Raw genomic sequence first — 22308 nt, forward strand, 5'->3', positions numbered from 1 at the left:
TTACCACTTATGTGTTGGGAGCTGTGCAGCCTCCCTGAACGTAGGTGAATGCATTCTCAGAACCGCACAAAGTGTTTTTAAAAGCTGGAAGCAACTTTTTTATTATTATACTGTTAATTCTGTCTTTTAAACAGCACATTTAAAAAACACTGCTGCTAAATGGAGCCTGCTGTAGCGGGGCTGGAAATCAGTTCAAGCTATCAGAATTTTAAACATAAACACAGAGAGGTTTGTGCTGCTTTGTTACCTGCTTGCTATAAAAGAAACCTGGGCAGTCAGAGTGAATGTCCCTCTTGGAAATGAAGATCACTTTCTCCAATAGATGATGCTCAATTTCCCCACTACTCAAAGTAAAGACTGCTTAAAGCATAGTGAACATAACAAAGAAGTATGAAACTGTGTCCAACTGCTGGTTGATGTTGCCTTCTCTTAAGAGCAGATCTCAAATTTTGAGCATGGAGAGCTTATAGCTTGAGGGCTACAGTGCATCTCAGTGTATACGGTGGGACTTTGTGGCTCTTGGCCATGTTACACAAAGCCTTCTAGATTTCTATGAAATGCCAGGAAGCCTGATACATCTCTGGAAGCACAGAGATGAGAAGTTACAAGGTGGGATTGCACTGAGTTACTAATTAGGTCGCTTGCTTCTGTCAGTGCAGTATGGGCACAGCTGAGCGGGCAGCGGCTGCACTGCTGACTCAGAGCAGTCTTCTGTGCAGTGCTCCCTCCTGGAGCTGGAAGTAATTTTTTCTCAATCAAACTCTCTTCAGGCTGCTGACAGTTCCTTACGCCCTGATATGGTGCCTCCTCCTGCTCTGCACACGTGACAGCTGAAATTGAGTATTTTTTAAATAGTTTCGGTACAATGAAGCACTCATACGTTTTTAACATTTCTAACATGCTTTACTGAACTTGTGATTATAAAGGTAATTTACAATAAAGCAATTAAATAAACAATAAGTTAAAACACAATACATTTATAGATGGTATTTCACAGGGCTCAAATGACTACCAGGTTCCAATACATTAAGACTCTAAAATGACATTAATATTCAAAGTGTATCCACGCCTATATTTATCGTCCTAACAGTTTCAAGACTCCCAACAACTGGACATTTTGGTTACAGTCCTTATACGCACAAGACCGGTGGAATGCTCAAGCAGTTGCAGGATTTAGAAGAGCACTACACAAGACAGGCATGAAGGATGTGCTGGAAGCTGCCTGGGAAATACATTTTTTTTCTTCGCTAAATTGGATTGATGCTTCAGACAACAAATGGCAAGCGCTAGCATGCTTTTTAGAGTACATGTGTGATACACTTAGTGGAAAGGAGTCTCCATGTTACTTAACACTGTGGTTTCACAAATGTTTTGTTACTGTTGCCTACAGAAATATCCCACCTTTCCCTGGTCTTCTGCTCCCATATGCACCTCCCGCTGCCCGTGAGGCAGAGCACAGAGTTTGTACATCTGCTCAGTGAACTGGCCAGGGAAAGGGAGATGAAGGCTAACTCAGCAAACAGCCGTGAAGCTGTGCTAGCTCTTTGCTGTCCCTGATCCCCATTACTGTGTGGATATGCTGGCCTGAGAAATACACCTGCAGAGGGAGGGACCTGGTGACTGGGGGCAGGAAGACTACTTCTGCAGGCAGCAGTACTGGGCTATGTCAGTTAAAAACATTCTGTGGAACTACAGGGTTCAGTTTTCTTCATTTGGAAACAAGGAACATGTTTTTGAACCAATTCATAGTGCAAATCAAGTACTCAAGAGCAAAACAATGGACTCTGCCAGAATATACAAGATCTTTTTGTATCTCTCATCCCCCTCTCTCCACCTCAGCCCATTGGTGCCCAGTGACAGTGGAATTTAGGTTCTAATATTGAAGGGTGTACGACGCAATGAGTGCAGTGCCACCAGGCAACACCCACGAAGCAACGCTCCAATATTGTAAATGGGATCTACTCCTCCTCTCTGAGTACTGAATACCCACATGACAGTGGGTACAACGGGGGCTGCTACAGCCAGCAGATCTACAAGGAGACTGCCACTCCAGTGCCTCTGCATTACTCCTGTCTCAGAGGAATTATTCACATACCCAAACACTTCATCACGCATCTCCGTAAAATCAAGTTCTTTCATGACACGATTTTCATCAACTCCGTAATCCACCTTTCTGCATGGAGACTCCATAGGAGACAAAAGGATGGCAGAGTTTGGATCACTCGGAGTTAAGTCCACTACTATAGCAGAATCACTGAAGCTTCCAGAAGAAAAATCACTCAATTCCTTCAGTGAGGAAGGCGGGCTCAGAGGAGAGACATCTTGAGATCCGAAGATGTTCTGAATGAGCCGCTCCACATTTAGGCTATATGGCACCACGTCAGTCTGGACGGACTGTTCCACCATCACGATGTCGCTCCTCTCCTCCTTCCTAGAAGACCTTAGTTTTTCATCAGGAACATTTTCAAGCACCTCTTGATCCACAGCAGAAATGAAGAAAGCTGGATCAGCCAACTCAACACCTGCAGTGGTGAAAGTCTCTTGAAATGAATCGTTCCCATTAGCTATGTCCTCATTTAGAAGCACCCCACTATCAACCTCCAAAGCTTGCTCCTCTGTTATGAGTGTGTCTGGCAGCTTGGCATACAGTGCCAATGGCTTCCCTGGTGCGTCAGACACATCCTCATCCCGCAGAGAGCCGTTCTGAGCCATCTCCATGCTGTGCAGCAAAGATTCCAGTTTCTTGTTTTGAATGTTTATGTCTATGAAATATTTCTGAATGCCTTTGTCTTTCTCCGCCAAGTTGTTTTTCATGGTTTCAATAACCTGCTTGAGTTGTTTAATTTCCTTTTTCGCTTCCTTGAGGGCCAGCTGTGCCTCCACACGATGACACTCTTCTTCGATCCAGTCTTCCCTCATGCGTCCTAACTGAGTTTTGAGCTCTTCTATTTCAGTCTCCCTGTAGAAAAACATAACACTTCTCTGATTGGTCAGTTAGTGCCAGCTAGTGGAGAGGCTCCACGGCACTGGGATGGCTGCAGAGATGCTCCAGAGAGGAGGCACATCCCTCCAGGCACCACCTGCTGCCACTCCTGAGAGCTGTAGATTGCCTGCCAAGACTCACTGCCTGCTGACTGGGGGTACTGACCTCCCCACGCAGTCAGCAGACCTGTGGCACGCCTGGGAGTTGTGCTACAATCCCTGACATCTTGAGGCGCAAGCAGTGGTCTGTAGGTTAGTTCCCATCAGCACAGAACTTGGACCTCTCCTACTGCCTTGCTCTGCAGGAACTGAGAAATAGCTACCTGGGAAGCATGCGCCATGCAATGCCTGTGTCTGCAAGCAGCTCTGTGTGTACAGCCAGAGCTGACACTGATCTGATGCGGCAGGAAAGCTACACTCCTCAAAGATGCAGAGGCCGGGTTGTCCTCAATTGGACTGTGGGTTCCACAGGACTTAACCTGGGAGGCTATTCAAATGCCCCTTTGGGTTGCGTGTGCTGGATATCTAGATCTTAAAGCCCAGTTTTAGTCAAATGCCATCTGCTGCTGTGTAATGCACATTGTCACTTCTTTCCTCAGCATCAATACAAAGGGCTCTTCAGAAAAATTCATTATAAGCAACAAAAACACAAATGGGCACACTGGTCTGTAGAACTTTTCTTTCATTACAGAAGAAGAGGCACATTTTGAAGTCATACTTCATTGATAGAAGTAGCACAGAAGACTAAAGTAATACGAATTTGCAGGGGCAAAACTTTTATATATAAAAGGTCTTGATTCTAAATCAGACTGATAAAAAAATCCCACAAAAACATTTTATTAGGCAACTTCAAAGAAGGGAAAAGAGCCACATCTATATATACACTGCATGCTGCATGTTTACTGAGCAAACTAGGAAACCTGAAATACCTTAAAACAACCAAACTGATCATATTCTAAATGTATTAGTTAAAACTACAAGGTCAAGAAATCAGTAAAACATTCAGGATTCCCATCCCTAAATGCTCCTGAATAAATATTTGTAACTCCAGTTTCTGAAATGAAATATACCTTTCTTTAAGCTTGCTCTGAGATTCCTTCAGCTTTGTTTTCAAATGCCGTACTGTGACTTCCTTCTGCTGCAGAGGAGTCAAATACTGCTCTGGATTTTGTGGCTTAGCACTGTGGTGATCAACACAAGTCAAATATCTCCCCGATCGCCTGGAAAGAAAAAAAGAAAAGCCATCACATAACATCACCCCTATGGTTCTTCTCTCTTAGCAAAAAAAAAACAACAAACCAAAAAACAACACTGAGTGATACAAAGCTGAGTTTACACTTGATTCATGTGGGGCTTCTCAGTGTCAGCACAAGTGACTCACTCCGCCAAGTCAAGTACTTGAGGAAACTGCTGATATGTGGCTATCACAAAGCATTTACTATTTATTGTAATTGGTTGCAGTGCAATGATATCAAGAGTTATTTAACTTTGAAATACCCATGCATCACCTCATCTAAAATGCGTGGGGTGCTGAAGAGCAGGCAGCCACACCACTTGCAATGGCACTTAGCTAAAGACATGGCCAAGTAAGCCAGTGGAAGAACTGAGTTTAGATCCAAATGTGAGCTACGAAGTTGAGCAAACTGAAACCTAGATTCACCGTACCTAGGTTTAGGTGTGAATCTACTATGCTAGAACTGTTGAGTTGTCTGAGAGAGAAAGGGAGAGCAGCAGAATGGCAGCAGTTCAGACTCTGCACTACTACTGCATCTTCTGGCAGGTATCTGTTTTCTTTCCTGCACAGGAAACTGCACTCCTTGGGAAGGTGCCTAAGGCTAGACAGGGTGAATTTCTGCCTGAGTGTATAATATTTTCTATTCTACCACACCCAACTCACCAAATTAAAAGGACCCTTCAGTGAAAGAACCAGTAAATCCACGTAAGAACTGATGGCATGAAACCACATTAAAGAGATTGTCTTGGAGTGAAAACCAACTATAGGGGCCTCTGACTGAGAGTAACCTCTAATTTCACTGTGCTGAAACAATCAAGCTTTTACAGTGGTAGGAAAATACAGGTTGGAGCATCCTGCTGACTATCAAGCAACCAATATGAGGAGTCACACCTACACTTGAGGAGCAAGATGACTTGCTCAGCAATCCAGACAGCCGATCCTGTGTTCCAGTGCAGAGAAGGTAAGTCAGAGCACTGAACACCGGGGTGATTAAATAAACACTTGCCTCATTATTGGGCTGGTGTCACTTCCTTTGTATGAACCTGAGTTACTGCTACTGGGAGAAGAAACCCCATAATTCTGATGGATGTTAACAGGATTCTGCTGACTTCTGCACAGTGTTGACAAATGGTCCTTTTCACGGGAAGCAGGTGGGCTGGCTCCAGACTTGTAGGATGAGGATCCACTATTCCGACCATAAGGGCCACGACTGGAGAGGAACCAAAATGGTTAAACATACTGGATTATACTCGTCACACAACCCGTTATGTGTCTTACTTTACATACAAAGTTGTCTGAGATACCACTAAAACATATAAATGATTATGAGTGGCTTGGAAAAAACAAAGACTTTATGTCATCAGCCACTGCATGTTCTTTTGATGATTGTGAGGATCTCGTTTGAACTATGTGATGTAGGGAAACCTCTGGCATATTCACATTTCTCTGTTTGCAGTAGTTTCTAGTGACTCCATCAGATCATCTGTGTTCCCTGAACCTCTGACTCCATTAAGTAATCAGAGGACTGTAAATTTGACTAGTTCAAAAAGGGCCACTTTTCAGCTTTCTTCTTCCAGGCCTCCTTGGAGGCTGGTGACGGGTTGTAAGACTTCTCTCATGATTCTCAGCAAGCAGCCTGATGGATCACAGTGTGAAGGAAGATTTTGTTTGAGCCTTCGTTCTTCCGTGCCTTTGGCAAACTGGGTGTTTCAGCTGTCATTATCAGCTATTCATTTGCTCATAGTTTGGACCCTACTGAGAGCAGGCTGAAATAATATTAAAATAGACAAAGAAAACACAGTTTCTTCTTTCCTCCAGTTTCTGTCATACATATTTACCTTTCTTTCCCCCATCTTTACTAAAAAAACTGCTATTCACGTGTGCTTTAATGCAATTCATATCTGCACTTTCCAGTAACTGCTGAAGAACTGAGGCACTGGAGCCAGCTTTTAGAGGTGCATTCCTCACTTGTTTAGTTGATTTACTTTCCTACACTGCTACCTTCACCCTCTACTGAAAGTTGTTCTTCTAAACTGCAGTGAAAGGCAGGTTTCAAAAATATGGAAAAAGGCAAACCAAGCCAGCAAAAAATAAGGTTTGAACGTAAAAATTAAAATACCACAGAATTATGAAGCAAAATCTCTTAAAATTGTCTGAATTGGTTTCCTCCTTTCTCTGAAAATGGAACAGTTTATAAGGAACAGATGGCTGACTGGCTGTCCTGCAAGCCTTCATCACAGCGCTGTGGTTTGGGTGAATTCATAATTATTTTACAATAAAGTGAAGGGCTGGTGGTTTGTGACAACACTGAAATGTTTCACAGTGAGTTTATTCAAACAGTTAAAAAAGAACATGTTAGAGAGGAAACATCTCTTTTCACTTTGTACAGCACAGCATCAACTTTTGTGTAATAACACAGCAGTGCGTTTGAAGGAGCACTATTACAGAGGACTCCTATCTGTTTAAATACGTCAGTATGGTCTAATTTAAAGTTATATTTAAATACACAATAACACATGAAATTCTACATGTTCTTACCGAAAGTAAGGTCACTTTAGAGCTTCATATTACACTTAGCAGGGTTCCTTTCCTCAGCCCATAACTTGTTAGATTTAACCTACAGAGAACTTAACTACTGTTTCTTTTTCTAACCACCTCATGATACAGATATAACACTGTTCATTAAGCATCATTCTGCTGATCTCTGTATGCTGGGGCACACTGCGATCTCACAGAAGTCTGCATGACTTCAGCATATGGGTATCCTGCTGCTGGCCCCGGTCTGCCTGCCAGCTCCACTCCCGTGACTCCACAAAGGGCAGGAAACAAGTCTTGTCAATTTGAACTCTTTCCACCTACTCAAAAAAGTGGAGCAGCAGGGACTGCGTGGGCAGAGCACAATGCTCAGTGACTGCTCCATCCAACACCCCAGTATTCACAAGCTGTCTTATTTGCTGTTCACAGATGATACAGAGAAAACTTACAGAAATCTTTCAACAAAAGGTTCATTTAGATGGATGACTATATATATATATATTTAATTTGCATATTGCTTTGTTGATATAAAGGCTGGGTGAGAGTGTTTCAGAAAAGAACATTAAAGACAATATTGTTGACTTCTTCCTATAAAAAATAAGGACAAGACCTGGAAAGTTACATGCTAAGCTGACAATTTATAGCAAGCCATAGCAAAAAAACGATCCTTTTTTATGACCAAAAAGGTTAACAGTTAAAAATACTACTGTTAACTGCTGTGTACCCAGTTGCTTCTTCCTCTACTCCAGCCACTGTTTCTTCTGTCTTTCCTACCTGTATCTCCAGGACTTGTTATGGATAAAAATCACTATCAGTCAGCAGATCTGACATCTTGACAATTCTTGTTCTAACCAATACAATCATTTGTCTTTCTTCTATCAGAACTTTTTTCAGTTCTTATCAGCATTAGTGCTGCCCAAGAGCACAGCATTACCCAGACTGTTTTAAAACTCATAGTAGTGATACTGTATGCACAAAGTGCAAGACCTTGCATAGCAGTCCATCTTTGTACTAGCTGCATTTGAAATATAAAGGAAAATTTGCTTACTTGCGAGAAAAAGAAGATCTTTTACTTCCAGGAGCAGACATATGGACTTCAGGAGCTGAAATACTGCCCGTGCTGCTTGAAGAGCTAAAATCAGCTTCACTCCCTGGAAAGGAAAAGGGAAGAGTAAAGACATGGTGGAAATTGTAACTCAAAGAGTGTTTTCAAACAACAATGAATCACAAGCATCCTTCCTTTGTCTATCTTGTGTGAATTTTAGAAGTTGCATAAATGTTGAAATATCCCCAAGGACAAGCACTGGATATGTTCCAGACTTTCAGTATTTCTTCAGAACTGGCACTTCAACAAAAAACTTTGGACACGAACTGCTTCACTCTACAGAAACCATTTTAGAACTAGGCTGCTAAGGCAACCTGTTTGTTTCCTCACAGCTATCAGGATATGATGAGGCTGCTTACATGGCTCCTTCAAGAACACAGTGATTAAAAACATTCCATTGTAACCAGATTTCTACTTTTTTAAACCACATGAAAATACTATTTGCTGGGAGGAAAGCTGCTTCTATTTTGGATTCTGAGCTGATTGATATATATGTATATGTACATAAGTATAAATACATATAGCTTTACATAGTATATATGTATGTATATGTATAAACATATGCAGGTTTTCATGTGGTACAGAAGCATAGTAGGGCAGTTCTAATGGCTTTAAAATAATCCAATAATATTGCATGGCTCTCAGCTGCTTCTTGGGTGTTAATCTATCTGATTACTGACTTTCTATGGATTACAGCTTGCATTTCCCAAGCCCTTTTATATACAAGAAAAGCACCCTCATTTTTCTAAGGTCAGCAGTACATAAAAGTATTAACAAAGTATTCTTACCCGGAAGAAAGCCCTGAAGTTAGGATTTATTTTCAGTTTGTTACTCAGATGGCCATTGAAGTATGTTTCCACGAGGGGGAGATGCAGCTACAGCTGCTACAATCCCCATGTTGGTAAATAAAGTCCTCAGATCCTGCAGCCTTAAAGCTGATGGGCACACCTTATGCTCCTGAGTACACTTGGAAGGGCACTGGCGGAACATCTTTTCACAGAAACAGGATGGAACATTCTGCAACCATTCTTAGTGGCCTTAGGACCCCGATCTGATTTAATTTCCCAGTTACACAGTCTGACAGGCAGGATTCACACGACTTGTGGCTCCAACCCACACAACCGGTCTCAAACAGCAGTTGGCCAGCAAGGAAAGCGCTGCCCTTCCTGTGACGTCCCTTCGCCACACTCAGATGCAGCAGGATTGAGCTGGTTTTGTTGTTCTTCATCCAAGCTGCAAGCTATAGATCAAGTTTATGTACCTGGCACCCACATGGAAGCAAAGAAGTGTCAGAAACTTGGGTACAACGCTCTGTCTGGTCTCCAGTATTTACTGGGGTCTCATGCAAGGACCTCGAGTGCTGTGTTCAGTTCTGGGCCCTTTGCTACAAGAAAAACACTGGGACTCTGGAGCATGTCCTGGGAAGGGCCACGAAGCTGTGAGGAGTCTGGAGCACAAGTCTTATGGGGAGAGAAGGAGGGAACTGGGATTGTTCCATCTGGAGAAGAGGAGACTCCGGAGAGACCTACTGCTCTCTACAGCTGCCTGAAAGGAGGTTGTGGTGAGGCGGGAGTCACCTTTTCTCCATGGTAACAGGGATGGGATGAGAGATAACGGCCTTAAGTTGTACCAGGGGAGGTTCAGGTTGGATATGTGGAAAAATTCCTCTGAAAGAGTATTGGCGCAGGCTGCACGGGGAGGTGGTGGAGTCATCATCCCTGGAGATGTTCATGAGATGTGTAGATATGGTATGCAAGGACATGCTTTAGTGCATGTAGTGTGACGGGCTGACAACTGGACTTGTTGATCTTAGAGGTCTTTTCCAACCATGATGATTCTGTGATTCTATGGCAGGGCAGAAGACCACTTCAGAGCAATCACCAGAAGGACACACATTTCAGAGTCCTGGCTGCTTTCACATGCCAAGAGCTCTAATTAAAGAGGTACTCAAGGCACATGTAGCTTTGTGCAGCATCCCACCATAAAGGACACGTGCAGGGACAGCTCTCAGCAGAGAGCAGCCTGCACTGGGGCAGCTGCACTGTGCCCCCAGCCCCTGCAAGCACCATGCCTGGTGGGAGCGGGCAGAGGCTGGAAGCAGCAGGCAGGGAGGCCAGGGGCTCAGCCAGAGGTCTTGGACAGAGCAGGTGACTGTCCCTCGCTGCTCCTAAAGCTGGTGGACCTGTAAATCTTACACATGGCTGCAAACTTCACTCCGTTTCTCTGTGCTGCTTTATTAGCCCAGCCCATTCCAGAATAACTTCAAAGCATGGAAAAGCACAGCCCAGAATGCCATCACAGGGACCCAACTTTACAGCCTCTAACCAGCCCATGCCCAGCTCAGCATCTCTGATAACCAGACCTGGACTATCCCACGTCACTATGGCCAGGAGCAAATTGAAACCACATGCAAGGGCAGGGAAGGGCGGGGAGGCAGAGCACAACCCTGCTTTGTTCCACAGAGTATTTATATCGTGTCTACAAACGCAGATGTCGGTAACCCTCTCCTTAGGGATGTAAAATGACTGTTGGACATAATGGCCAAAGCTGCAGCAGCTTTCCTGATAGACAAAGCACTCCCATCTAAGAGATTACTGCACGCACAGCACTGTCTCACTACCACACAAATCTGCTTTTGCCAACCAGACCCAAACAGGCAAACCCCTTGCATGGATTCCATACCTCCGGTGTCTGGCCCCCCAGACATTGGTGCCCCCGCCGACGCCAGCAGCTCCCAAAGCCCAGCACAGACAGCGTGAGCCCTGCAGGGCTCATCTATGATTAAGCAACCCATACCATAATCAGATCTTGCTATTGAAAGCATCTCAAGGAAGCAAGGTTTAATAATAGCCTCTCCCTGACCCGCTTGGCCGGCAGCGCAGTGCTGGGGAGGGCTGCCAAGACAGGTACTGCAGATAGGATTTAGCAGAGCTTGGAAATGCAGCCACTGAGGTTTCTGAAAGATTAAAGTGCATATGAAACCAGGAACTGTTCTGCAAAGCAAGAATTAACCTTTGTGACCCCGGTTATGATAACAGCTGTATACGATCTGAAGGCTGAGACTACTTATGCTCAAAATTGGGCATATGTATATTCATAAGATCTTCCAGAACATTTTTATAAACCAAAGTGGTCACTGACAGTAATGTTTCCAAGTGTGTTAGTTATGTTCAAGCCAGCTTTGCATGTAACAGAGATCGACAGTAATGTTACTAGGAGACCTAAAAATATTTTCTCCTACTTGGTAGACACTGCTATGTAAAATAACAGGCATTTGCCCATAAATTGCAATATATTATTCTGGGTTAAGTATTACTTCCATCTTACAAATGTTCTTAACAAAGAGGAGAAGCTCCCCCTCTACCAGCAATGTGGATAGGGCCGGAGCACAGCCCCTCACCACTCCTTCAGCCACCTCCCAAAGCAATAGGACCTCGGGAAGCCTGCTGGCTGCTCTGTGACTGTGACAGTGTCACCAGAAAAGCTCACAAATGCAAGCAGTGGAACAACCCCCAGAAGCAGCACTAGCCATGAAAGCAGCTAACGTTTCTCAAAACCAGTCTTTTGTCCTAACTGGCTACCTAGGATAGGTACGTGAGGAGCAGGAGTGAAATGGTGCAAGACCCAGCATGGCACTGCTCCATGGGCAGTGGCGCTGACCCAACAGCATGCTGCCTCCAGCTCTTTCTATTTGTGCACTGCAGCCATCACATCTACATTTTGGAGTGTAGAAATACCACACCATTAACCCTGCTCTATTTACTGCCTCAGCCAGGACAACCATACAGCAAAGTGATCATTCAGAGCACTTACAGGCAGAACAGATTATATATTATGCTGTACAGATATATTATATTGAACAAGTTATATTGTATATAGGCTCCACCAGGACAGTAAGCTGTACTGAAATACCACATCATGCATGTATACATGTATATCACAGAATCACAGAATCATAGAACCATCGAATCATAGAATGGCCTGGGTTGAAAAGGACCATAATGATCATTGAGTTTCAACCCCGCTGCGATGTGCAGGGTCGCCAACCACCAGACCAGGCTGCCCAGAGCCACATCCAGCCTGGCCTTGAATGCCTCCAGGAATGGGGCATCCACAACCACCTTGGGCAACCTGCTCCAGTGTGTCACCACCCTCTGTGTGAAAAACTTCCTAATTTCCAACCTAAACCTTCCCTGTCTCACTTTAAAACCATTCCCCCTTGTCCTATCACTATCAAGATTGAGAGGTACCACTTTGTTTCATTACGAGTGGATCCGAATTTTGGCAAAGAAACAAATTTTTGGCAAAGAAACAAGGGGGAGAGACAGAGCCTGAGTGCAAGAACTCCAGCAGAGCCAGTGGTACCAGCTGGAAAAGCAGAGGGCCTTCTGTCATAATGCTTCTTTTAAAAGTTCTAGGAGATTTGGTTTCCTTTATCTTGAAACCTTTAGCACAGCTACATCTCTATGTCTAACCTCTAACAACATGAACAGTATCTGCCCAGGAAACGGTGATGCTGCATCCTTTCTGTTTAACATGGGGGGTTCCTGCAAGGCTGTCCTCACACACCACAGGCAACCTGGAGAAGAACTGCCCAGTATTCACTGAGAAAAGTAAGCAAACAAAGCTTGAAAGAAGTCATGAAGTCTCACTTTAGCGTTTCATGCTTTTCTTCGGTAGCACCCTTAAAGAAGACTTGTCGTAGGGACAATGTGTTGCAGTAGGCCTCGGGCTTGATCTGCAGCACCAGGCCCATAGCTGACAGTGGGCTTTGTTTCCAGTCCCTGATCTTTGTCTTACTGCCTATTTGATGATTACTTCAGAAGAGACTTTTATCTCAGGCGTGCAACTACATTTTACACCACACAGTGATGAGGTAAGAGTAGATACAATGCTGTGAGCTACGAACAGACAAAGGACTCCCTCCATGCTGACTGCTCCTGGGCTGACACAAGCTGTCCAGCTTCCTCTCCTTCTGCCCATGTCTCATACCCTTCCCTAGCACTTAGGCTGAAGTAAATGAAGTCTGCCAGAAGTCTGCAGTGTCAGAATCTCTTAGGAGAGGTAAGGATCTGAACTCCTTTAACTTATGGAAGGCACTGGATTCCAAGCTTTCCCTTGAGCACCAGCTGCTCAAGGAAAATACTTTTGGGTAACCTCTCAGTTATGGCACTAAAGACGGCTCTAACACCAGGGCTGGTCATGTTTTAAAGGAATGAAATGTCTGAACGGATAAGAGGTAGTCCAGCAACCAGCACACTGGTGCAATCAGGACCAGACGGCTCTGTATGGAGGACAGGCCCTCCTCTGGCATTTCCTATGGCCTGCAGGAGGTGTGCCTTGCCTGCTCACTGCTGTGAGTCCTGGATTTTAGTTCCTCACTAACCCCTCTGTGTGCACTGTAGTCATCAAGCTCAGAGCTGCGTGCTGCATGCTCAGAACCAGATGGGCACAGCAACCCCTGGCTTCATTAATCCCAAAGGGAAAAGTAGGCCTCCCCTCCCCTGCAGCCCAAAGAGATGTGCAGCAAAATGCTCACTGTGAGTTCTAAATCATTCAGACCTGCTGGGCAAGGAGATTCCAGCTCAGTTTCAGCTAGAAGACTTCAGGGAAGATCTGCAACACAGACCCTGCTTTCCTGTTTGGACCTAAACTTGATTTTATAAATGATCCCTTCCACTCAGACTGCTGCTTGTGCGATCTAAACTAATTATTCATCTTGGCTCATCCTGCTGGCTTAATCTTTTTACTTCAGAAGATTTGTTATCAAATAATATAATCAAAATTTATCTCATTACGCAGTTTTCAAATCTCATCTAAATACGGTAGTTTTGATAATAATCTGAACTACATTAATGCAAATTATAAGCACTGCAGATCTCAAAATGAATACAGAATGTGACTTGCGGATGCTGTACAACCACAATCAGTCAAGCTCTTCTCCAAAAACACAGTCACCACAAACTAATTACTGATACTGGCAGAGAGCCATCATGTGCATTTTGTGATCACTGCAATCAAAGCTTGTGTATTCCTTAATTGTTGGTTTTAGCTCACAGATTTGTAGAGCAACTACAGCCAAATGCTGGAACTGATAAAAAGCACTTCAAGTAGGTTTTTTTTTTTTTTTTTTCTGCTTTATGTAACTTAAGCAGATCCTCCGTATAGAAATCTGCCTGACCCAATTACTTTCTGTGCTGCTATGTGCCCTTTGAGCAGTTCTGACAGTACCCTAAAAATGGCTCCCAGGAATTTTTTCTCATCCTGAAATGCCCCTTGTCAGGGGAACGCGTTCACAGAGCAGAAGGGAAGCCTGGGGAGCCTACCTTCCTCTCACACAAACAGGCTCTTGAGATCAGAGCCACAAGGATGCCACTTTGCTACACTGATTTCACTATCTACATTGAGACTGGATGTTTGGAAAATAAACTGATAGCGATGTAATGTGGTACTCAGCTTGCATTTGACAGTTTTATAGATGTGTGTGTGAATGCACCTATATACAAATATCTTTTACAAGTAAGCCTGTACTGTCATCTCAGGAAATCTTTTGTTTTGTACCTGGCAGTGCTATTTGCTCTGTTTCAAAGGAAGTAGACAGGCTGGTCAGATGTATTTTTAGGAGCTGGATAATGTCATCTTTGGCAGGGATGACTTAGCAGTACACAGAAAGGGAGTGAACTCCATCACGGACTGGGAAAACATCCCAGCCCTCCTGTCATGCTGGTGGCAGAAGTTTAACAAAGGGCCTTCAGAGGGCCTTTCCACACATCTAAATCTGGTTCCAATACGCAAGGAAGAGAGAAGCTGCCGGGTCTACAGCAATTAACTGTACAGGCACGTGTCCACGGGAAACATGCAAATGCATGGGCTCACGTGCTACACCCAATTCAGCTGAAAGCTTTTGCACAGTCACTCTTAATGTCAGGCATATGGTTTTCATTCTAGTGTAAACAAAACATTTTAAACCAGTTTGACATGTTTTCAACAGGGAAGAGACAAACACTGGAATAAGAAACATATCTGGGAGGTAACAAACTAAACAACTCTGCAGTCCCAAGGATGAAAAGCAAAATTCATCATACTGTAGTCAAACATCTACCAAAACACGCACATTGAAATGATTACAAAAATAAATTGAGTTCAAATATCATTCACTGCAAAGAGCAGTAAAACCCTACCCTGTGTATTGATCGGTTGCCTAAACAATCATTTTTATACTAATAAAGCTGAGTTAGTTCTGCAGGCAATACATCTCAAGTTATGACTGCTGTTGTGGCTTTTCTCCCCCAGCAGTGCTGATCACTGAGAAGTACTAATTACAGACATGAAGCAGGTGCTTTTGAGCTTATTAATCCTTTAGAGTTTGTGGTCACACTTTATTCTTCCAGTTCCATCAAAGAGTCACAGCCTGATGACTTCGCAGATTCAGAAAGCTAACAGCTTAGTATTACTTTAAGAATATGAGACCTGAGGAATAGGAAACTTGAAATTAGATGCTTCAGTGCTTAAGAAAGATAAGGTTCATAATACTAAAAAAAAATGAAGCAATATCTGCAGAATTTTCATTTCCATTAAGTACTTGTTACACAATGGTACCATAAAGTAGGGTGTTTTTTTTTTAGGTTGCATTAAAGTTGATGCACTTCAAAGTCTTTTTGAAAGTGATGCCCATCTTGCAGGAAGTGAAGACCAGACTGATGAAAGAGCACCAGATCCCCAGCTCCAGCAGGGGATTTTTCAGAACAGCCTTGTCTCTATCTGTCACCTACCCTGGAAATACCTCCTGCCAGTGAATCTGTTTCTGCCATCAAAGCCTCTCAGATGTGCTTTCCAGGTATGCCTAGAAGTGGGTCGGCTGCAAAAGCGCTCAACAGCTCAATACCTGGTTCATGACACGGTTTTCTGAGTCTGAGGTGAGTGTTTCACAGTACACCAAACACACCAGGGTCCCCATGAAAGTGATCCTAGGAAAGCTCACTTCTACTGTTTACTTCAGTGAGCAAAGGACTCACCTGGGATCTGCAGGGTCAGACTCAGCTTTGAACTTGGTGCAGGTTGTACCTTTCCCCACTCTATCACTAGGGGCCCACACAGCATCCAGCAGCAGGATCTGGATGGAGATGGAACTTCCAGCCCTATTTATGACAGCTGTCTTCAATACCCCTTGTTACATCAGCAAATTCAAATGGGTCTGCACCTCCCCGGTTCAATCTCCAGAAGGAGAACCAACTCAATTCATGCATGACTGTGCACCATTTCCATCAGAGCTCTCTGCAGGATTTCACAGATATGTTACACACCTGGAACAGATGTGAGAAAATTAAGTTCTACAACCTAAAGTTTTGGACAAAGATGGGCAACCTCTATTCACTCTCCCAGCTGCTAGTTTTTATTTTTCTTTTTATTCTGGTATATTTTTTGGAATAGCGACTGGAGATACATTTCTCCTTTCTCCTAGGCTCTTCCTCAGCTCAGTATAATAACATTGAATGAGAACAAAAACACAATGAAGACATGTGAAACATGACTTCACCAGGATTTGCTTAAACAGGCCAAATTTAAGCAAACACCACTGCTATCTTCAAAGACTTGCTTAACTGCTTCTGGATGAGCTTCCACCTCTGAGCCCTGTAAACACCAGCTTATCTGATGTCTTCATACCATGGTGAAATAATGTGAGATTTGCAGGACTAAAATAAAGACGCTCCCTCAACTCTCCATGCCTACATATAAATACAGATATACAAACATAGGGAATATATAGACATGTTCACTCAACACCACTCAGAAAGTGTTAGAAGCAGTCACTAGGATGCAAACAAAAATGTTTAATGGAGTAATGCAATTACCAAAACACAAAGTTTAGAGAACACTGAAACTACTTACTATTTGAAGTCAAACATGGCCAAAAAAGGCAAATCAGAATTTTCCATTTTTTGTTTGAAATGATGCTTTCATTTTGAAAATGGTCACGTTTCTTTCTTCTTTTAAAGCCAGTTAAAAACATTAAAGTATTTTCCCAAACATTCTAGACATTTGGATTGAATATCATCTTTGTTCAGTCACAAGCAAAGGTTTTGTTTAATGTTTAATTTGAGCAAAAAACCCCTGAATCATCACAGAAACACAGAATCCTTAGAGTTGGAAGGGACTCTAAAAGATCACCTAGTTGAACTCCCTTGCAATGAACAGGGATATCCACAGCTAGATCAGGTTGCTCAGAGTCTGGTCCAGCCTGACCATGAATGTCTCCAGGGATGGGTCCTCCACCTTCTCTGGACAACCTGCCCCAGTGCCTCACCACCCTTATTGTAAAAAGCTTCTTTATATCCAATCTAAACCTCCTGTCTTTTAGTATGAAACCACTTCCCCTTGTTCTGTCACAAGAGGCCCTGCTGAAGTATGTCCCCTTCTTTCTTATAGCTCCCCTTTAGATATTGAAAGGTTGCTATCAGGTCACCTTGGAGCCTTCTCCGAGCCGAACAGCCCCAGCTTTCTCAGCCTGTCCTCATAGGAGAGGTGTTCCATCCCTTGGATCATTTTTGTGACCCTTCTCTAGATACACTCCAGTTGGTCCATATCTCTCCTGTACCAAAGACTCCACATCTGGACACAGTGCTTCAGATGAGGCCTCACCAGTGCAGAGTAGCAGGGCAGGATCACCTCCCTCGCCCTGCTGGCCATACTTCTTTTGATGCAGCCCAAGATATGTTTGGTCTTCTGGGCTGCAAGGGCACACTGCTGGCTCATGTTCAGCTTGCCATCCACCAGTACCCCCAGGTCATTTTCAGCAGTGCTCTATCCTTACATCCTCCATTTTCTATTGACAGCAGAGGTTGCCATGACTCAGGTGCTAAACCTTGCACTGGGATTTGTTGAATCTCCTGAGATTCAACTGGTCCCATTTCTCATGCCTTTCAGAATAGCATCCTGTCCCTCAGGCATGACGAATGCCCCACACAGCTTGCTGTCATCCACAAACTTGCTGAGGGTGCACTCGATCCCACTGTTGATGTCATTGATGAAGATACTAAAGAGCACTGTTCCCAATACTGACCCCAGAGGGACACCACTTGTCACTGAACTCCATCCGGACATTGAGCCAATGACCACGACTCTCTGGGTGTTATCTTGTTACCAGTTTCTCATCTATCGAACAGTCTATCCATCAAATCCATATATTTCCAATTTGGAGAGAAGGATATTATGAGGTACAATGTCAAAAGCCTTACTGAAGTCGAGACAGATTACATCAGTGGCTCATCCCTTGTCCACTGATGCAGCTTCATTATCATAAAAAGCAACAAGGTTGGTTGGGCAGTATCCTTGCTGAAACCATGCTGATTATCCCATATAGCATCCCTCTCTTTCACAGGTCTTAACATAGTTTCCATGACAATCTGCTCCATGATCTTCCCTGGCACAGAAGTGAGGCTGATGGATCAGTAGTTCCCTGGGTCTTCCTTTCTACCTTTCTTAAAAATAGGTGCTATATTGTCTTTTTTTCCAGTAATCAGAAACTTCACCTGACTGCCATGACTTTTCAAATATCATCAAGAGTGGCTTGGCAACTACGTAAGCCAACTCTCTCAGGCTCTGGGATGCATCTCTTTGGGACCCATAGTCTTATGTACATTCAGGTTCCTCAGGCGGTTGCAAACCTGATATTCACTTACAGTGGTACGAGCATCACTCCCTCCATGCCCACCTTCTGAACCATCCACTTGAGGGCTGTGTGTAGAGCAGTCGCTAGTGAAGACTGAGGCAAAAAATTTACTGAGTACCTTAGCCGCCTCCTCGTCCACTATTGCTAGCCTACAGGGGTACACCCTCCTGGACTATTCCTCTTCTGACTTAGGTACCTGTAGAAGTCTTTCTTATCCTTCTTTGCACCCCTTGTCAAGTCCAGTTCCAGTTGGGCCTTGGCCTTACCGACCCCATTCCTACACAGCCTAGCAGCATCTCTGCACTCCTCCCAAGCTACCCGTCCCTGCTTCTACTGCCTGTGCATTTTCTTCTTGCTCTCTAGTTTGACCAGCAGGTCTTGGTTCAGCCATGCTGATCTCCTGCTTTCCTTTATTGACTTCCTACAATTGGGAATGGAGAGTTCTTGTGCCCTAAGGAAAGCTTCATTAATGATTTGCCATCTCTGCTCTGCTCCCTTGTCCTTGAAGACAGACTCCCAAGGGGTTTCGATGACTAACTCCCTGAAGAGTTAGAAGTTGTCTTTCCTAAAACTAAGCTTCCTGATTTTACTCTCTGCCTGTCTGATTCTCCTCAAGAGTGTGAACTCCACTGCTCACTACAGCCCAGGCAGCCTCTAGTCCTGATGTCACCAATCAATTCCCTCACAATGGTGAGCAATAGGTCCAGCACTGCATCTCTCCTGGTGGGACTGTCTATTACTTGGCTCAGGAATTTATCCCTGATACATTCCAGGAGTCTTCTGGATCGCCTACAGCTCGCTATGGTACTTTTCCAGCAGTAAAAAGAAGTCCCCCAACAGGACGAGAGCCAGCAAACATGACGCCTCCTATAGTTGGAGGAAGAAGGCTTTATCCACAGACTCCGCTTGACCAGATGGCCTGAAGTAGAGACCAACCACAGGGCTTCCTTTGTTGCCTCAGTCTCTAACTCTCACCCATAGGCTTTTGATCTGCTCGTGGCCCTTCTTCAGGGACAGCTCTTCACAATCTATTCCTCCCTTGATGTAAAGGGCAATGCCTCCTCCCCTCCCCCATCTCCTGTCCCCTCTGAACAGCTTGCAGCCATCAACAGCCACATTCTGGTTGTGGGAATCATCCCACAAGGTTTCAGTGATGAAAGTTATTTGCATAGCTCCACTTTCAACATAATAAGATGTCAGACAGAAAAGAAATAGTGAATGTAAAGGAAAATGAAAAGGGAAATAATCTATCAATTTTTGAATAAACATCACTCAGAAAACAGTTTAAATCCCAGGATTCTCATTATAAAGGCATTAATAACCTGGAGGAATTCCAAAGAAGGTCAACAATAGTGATAATAGGATTATAGGGCACTGTTTATGAAGGGAGATTAAGGAAATGCAATTTGTATACTCAAAGATAAAACGAAATACTGGCAACAGTGTTTATGAAGGGAGGACAAATACAGCTGGAAAACTGTAAAGAAAACAAGGTAGCAGCAACATAGAATTCAGGCTGTGATGCATGTGACTTGAAATAAAAACTGATGGTTTGTGGGAGCTGTGCATAGCAAAATTTAGCTGGAGTATACTCAGAATACTTCTAGTATAACTGAGGAATTAGAAAGCTATTCTAAACACTGACATCAATAATACTGATTGTAATTTAAAAGCAGAGCATGAAAAAGACATCTCCTAAGGGAAGATTTATAATGACTTCTTTCATATGCATAGTATTTCATTCTATGGAGGTGAAGCAGGCTGAAAGCCACAGTAAACAGCCAGGAGTAGAAAATTTGCTGCAGTAAATACACTAATTGCACATCATGTTCAAGCTTGACCTCATACATACTTCTTTAAAAGAAATACTTTAGAGTGTTCAGCATATGTAGCATTAGTATGTCTTTTCTTTCAGTCCATACTCCATTATGGATTAGCAGAAGAGTGAAAAAACCTGCTCAATTAAAGGTTACAGCTACAGCCATCTTCCATGAATTTCTAATTCTATGCTAAGAACTCAGACACCGTTTCCAGACACAGAAGCATGTACCAAGACCTGTAACTCTATCAAAAGGCATCTGGGGCTAAAAGATGGATCAACTGGCACAGGTCTTCATATATCCAGCAGCCCAGACCTTCCACGGACAGACAGCAACTTCAAGAGCCAGCCTGCAGGGTATGCTGGAGGGAGAATCTCCTTTTGAAGGTGGATGCCCCACTTTAGCTAAATCTAGAGTGATACTGGGATAATTAATGGGCCAGAGAGAGAGAAAGGAGTTATGGCTTGCCTGCTGGGAACTCAGCTTCAAATTCCCAATAAAATAGTTACTAAATTATCCAAAGTAGAACAGCTTTCCTGGGAAAAGCCTGTACAGCCCCTCACCTTTCCTTGCAGCCTGGTGTGACGGTCCTCTTCTTTTATGTACTCAAGTCCATTGTTCCGAAGAGGCACAAACAACTCTAAAGTTTCTTCTCCCTTCACTCAACCAAGTAAAGGATTCTCCAGTCTTTTTTTTTTTTCCTTCTGTTAGAAAGGATGTAACTTAGTAGCGCAGTCTGGTTGGAGGCCAGTAGCTACTGGCGTTCCCCAGGGATTGGTATGAGGTCCAGTCTTGTTTAACATCTTCATCAATGTCCTGGATGAAGGGATAGAGTGTATCCTCAGTAAGTTTGCTGACGATACAGATCTGCGAGAACCGACACACCAGTACAGATTAGGGGCAGATCTGCTGAAGAGGAGCTCTGCAGAGAAGGAGGCGGGTGTCCTGGTGGACAACAGGTCGGCCATCACTGTGTCTGTGTGGCCAAGAAAGTAAATGGTGTCCTGGAGTGCATTAAAAATAACATGGCCAGCAGGTCGAGGGAGGTGATCCTCCTCCTCTCTTCTGTTCTGGTGAGGCCTCTTTTGTCCACTTCTGAACTCCTCAGTTCAAAAAAGACAAGGGAACTTCTAGATAAAGTCCAGTTTGTTTAGCCTGGAGAAGAACTAGGGGGGATCTCAGCAATATTTAAAGACTGGGTGTCAAGTGGATGGAGACAGGATCTTTTAAGTCATGCCCAGAGCCAAGACAAGGAGCAAATGGGCACAAAAGGAACACAGGAAGTTTCTTATGTACACGAGGGAAAAACTTCTTTACTTTGAGGGTGACAGGGTACTGGAACTGGCTGCCCAGAAGGTTGTGGAGTCTCCTCCTCTGGAGATACTCAAAATCTGCCTGCACGCTTTCCTGTGTGACTTGTTCTAGGGAACTTGCTTTAGCAGGAGGGTTGGACTAGATGGATCTCCAGAGGTCCCTTCCAAACCCAGCAATTCTGTGAACTATCTAATTGTGAAAAGATTTGTGCCCAGTACCCCTAATTGCTGGTGGTCTGTGACATCAGCCTAGAGCTGGCCTTTACTTGCCATTTCTTCTTCTGATGGGATACCTCTTCTTTCTCAGATACTATATTTTCACCATTGCACCTGGGTTCTTGGTAGAACCTGAGTATCTTCTGAACAATGAGAGATACACATCTTAAAAGTCCGTGACACAACTACTCATCTCTCCTAAGTAACATCTAAATGATGTTTTTAGAAGAGGAAGATCATAAAATTTGTAATGCAGAACTAAAGAACTGTTTTTCTCGGTCACTTAAATTGGAACGTGTAGATTTAGGTTGAAAAATATGAAATATTTTAAAGTCAAAACACTCTATCTAGCTACTACTTTGCTTATTCTCATTTAAAAGAAATACTATTTGAACTTGTTTATCATGCCAACACAAGTACATTTGTTTAAATCA

The 22308-nt window shown here is 43.7% G+C and overlaps 1 protein-coding gene across 10 annotated transcripts in view; it reads right to left on the minus strand.

Annotated features, from left to right (window-relative positions):
- Positions 1 to 881: 881 nt before the first annotated feature.
- The window catches only part of SYBU (syntabulin), a 44098-nt gene continuing 22671 nt past the window's right edge, over positions 882 to 22308 (minus strand). For 8 of the 10 annotated variants that reach the window (XM_015283016.4, XM_015283015.4, XM_015283014.4 and 5 more), the window contains 4 exons: positions 7800 to 7902; positions 5223 to 5426; positions 4053 to 4202; positions 882 to 2959 (listed from right to left, as the gene is read on the minus strand). In XM_015283016.4, the coding sequence (XP_015138502.1) occupies positions 1867 to 2959; positions 4053 to 4202; positions 5223 to 5426; positions 7800 to 7902 (1550 nt within the window). In that variant the 3' untranslated portion in view covers positions 882 to 1866. Of the gene's footprint in view, positions 2960 to 4052; positions 4203 to 5222; positions 5427 to 7799; positions 7903 to 10538; positions 10656 to 22308 lie in introns of those variants that run through there. The other 2 variants (XM_040694667.2, XM_025148137.3) reach the window with 2 other exon arrangements.

This window comes from Gallus gallus, chromosome 2 (genome assembly GCF_016699485.2).
Source record: "Gallus gallus isolate bGalGal1 chromosome 2, bGalGal1.mat.broiler.GRCg7b, whole genome shotgun sequence".
In the NCBI taxonomy this organism is placed as follows: domain Eukaryota; kingdom Metazoa; phylum Chordata; class Aves; order Galliformes; family Phasianidae; genus Gallus; species Gallus gallus.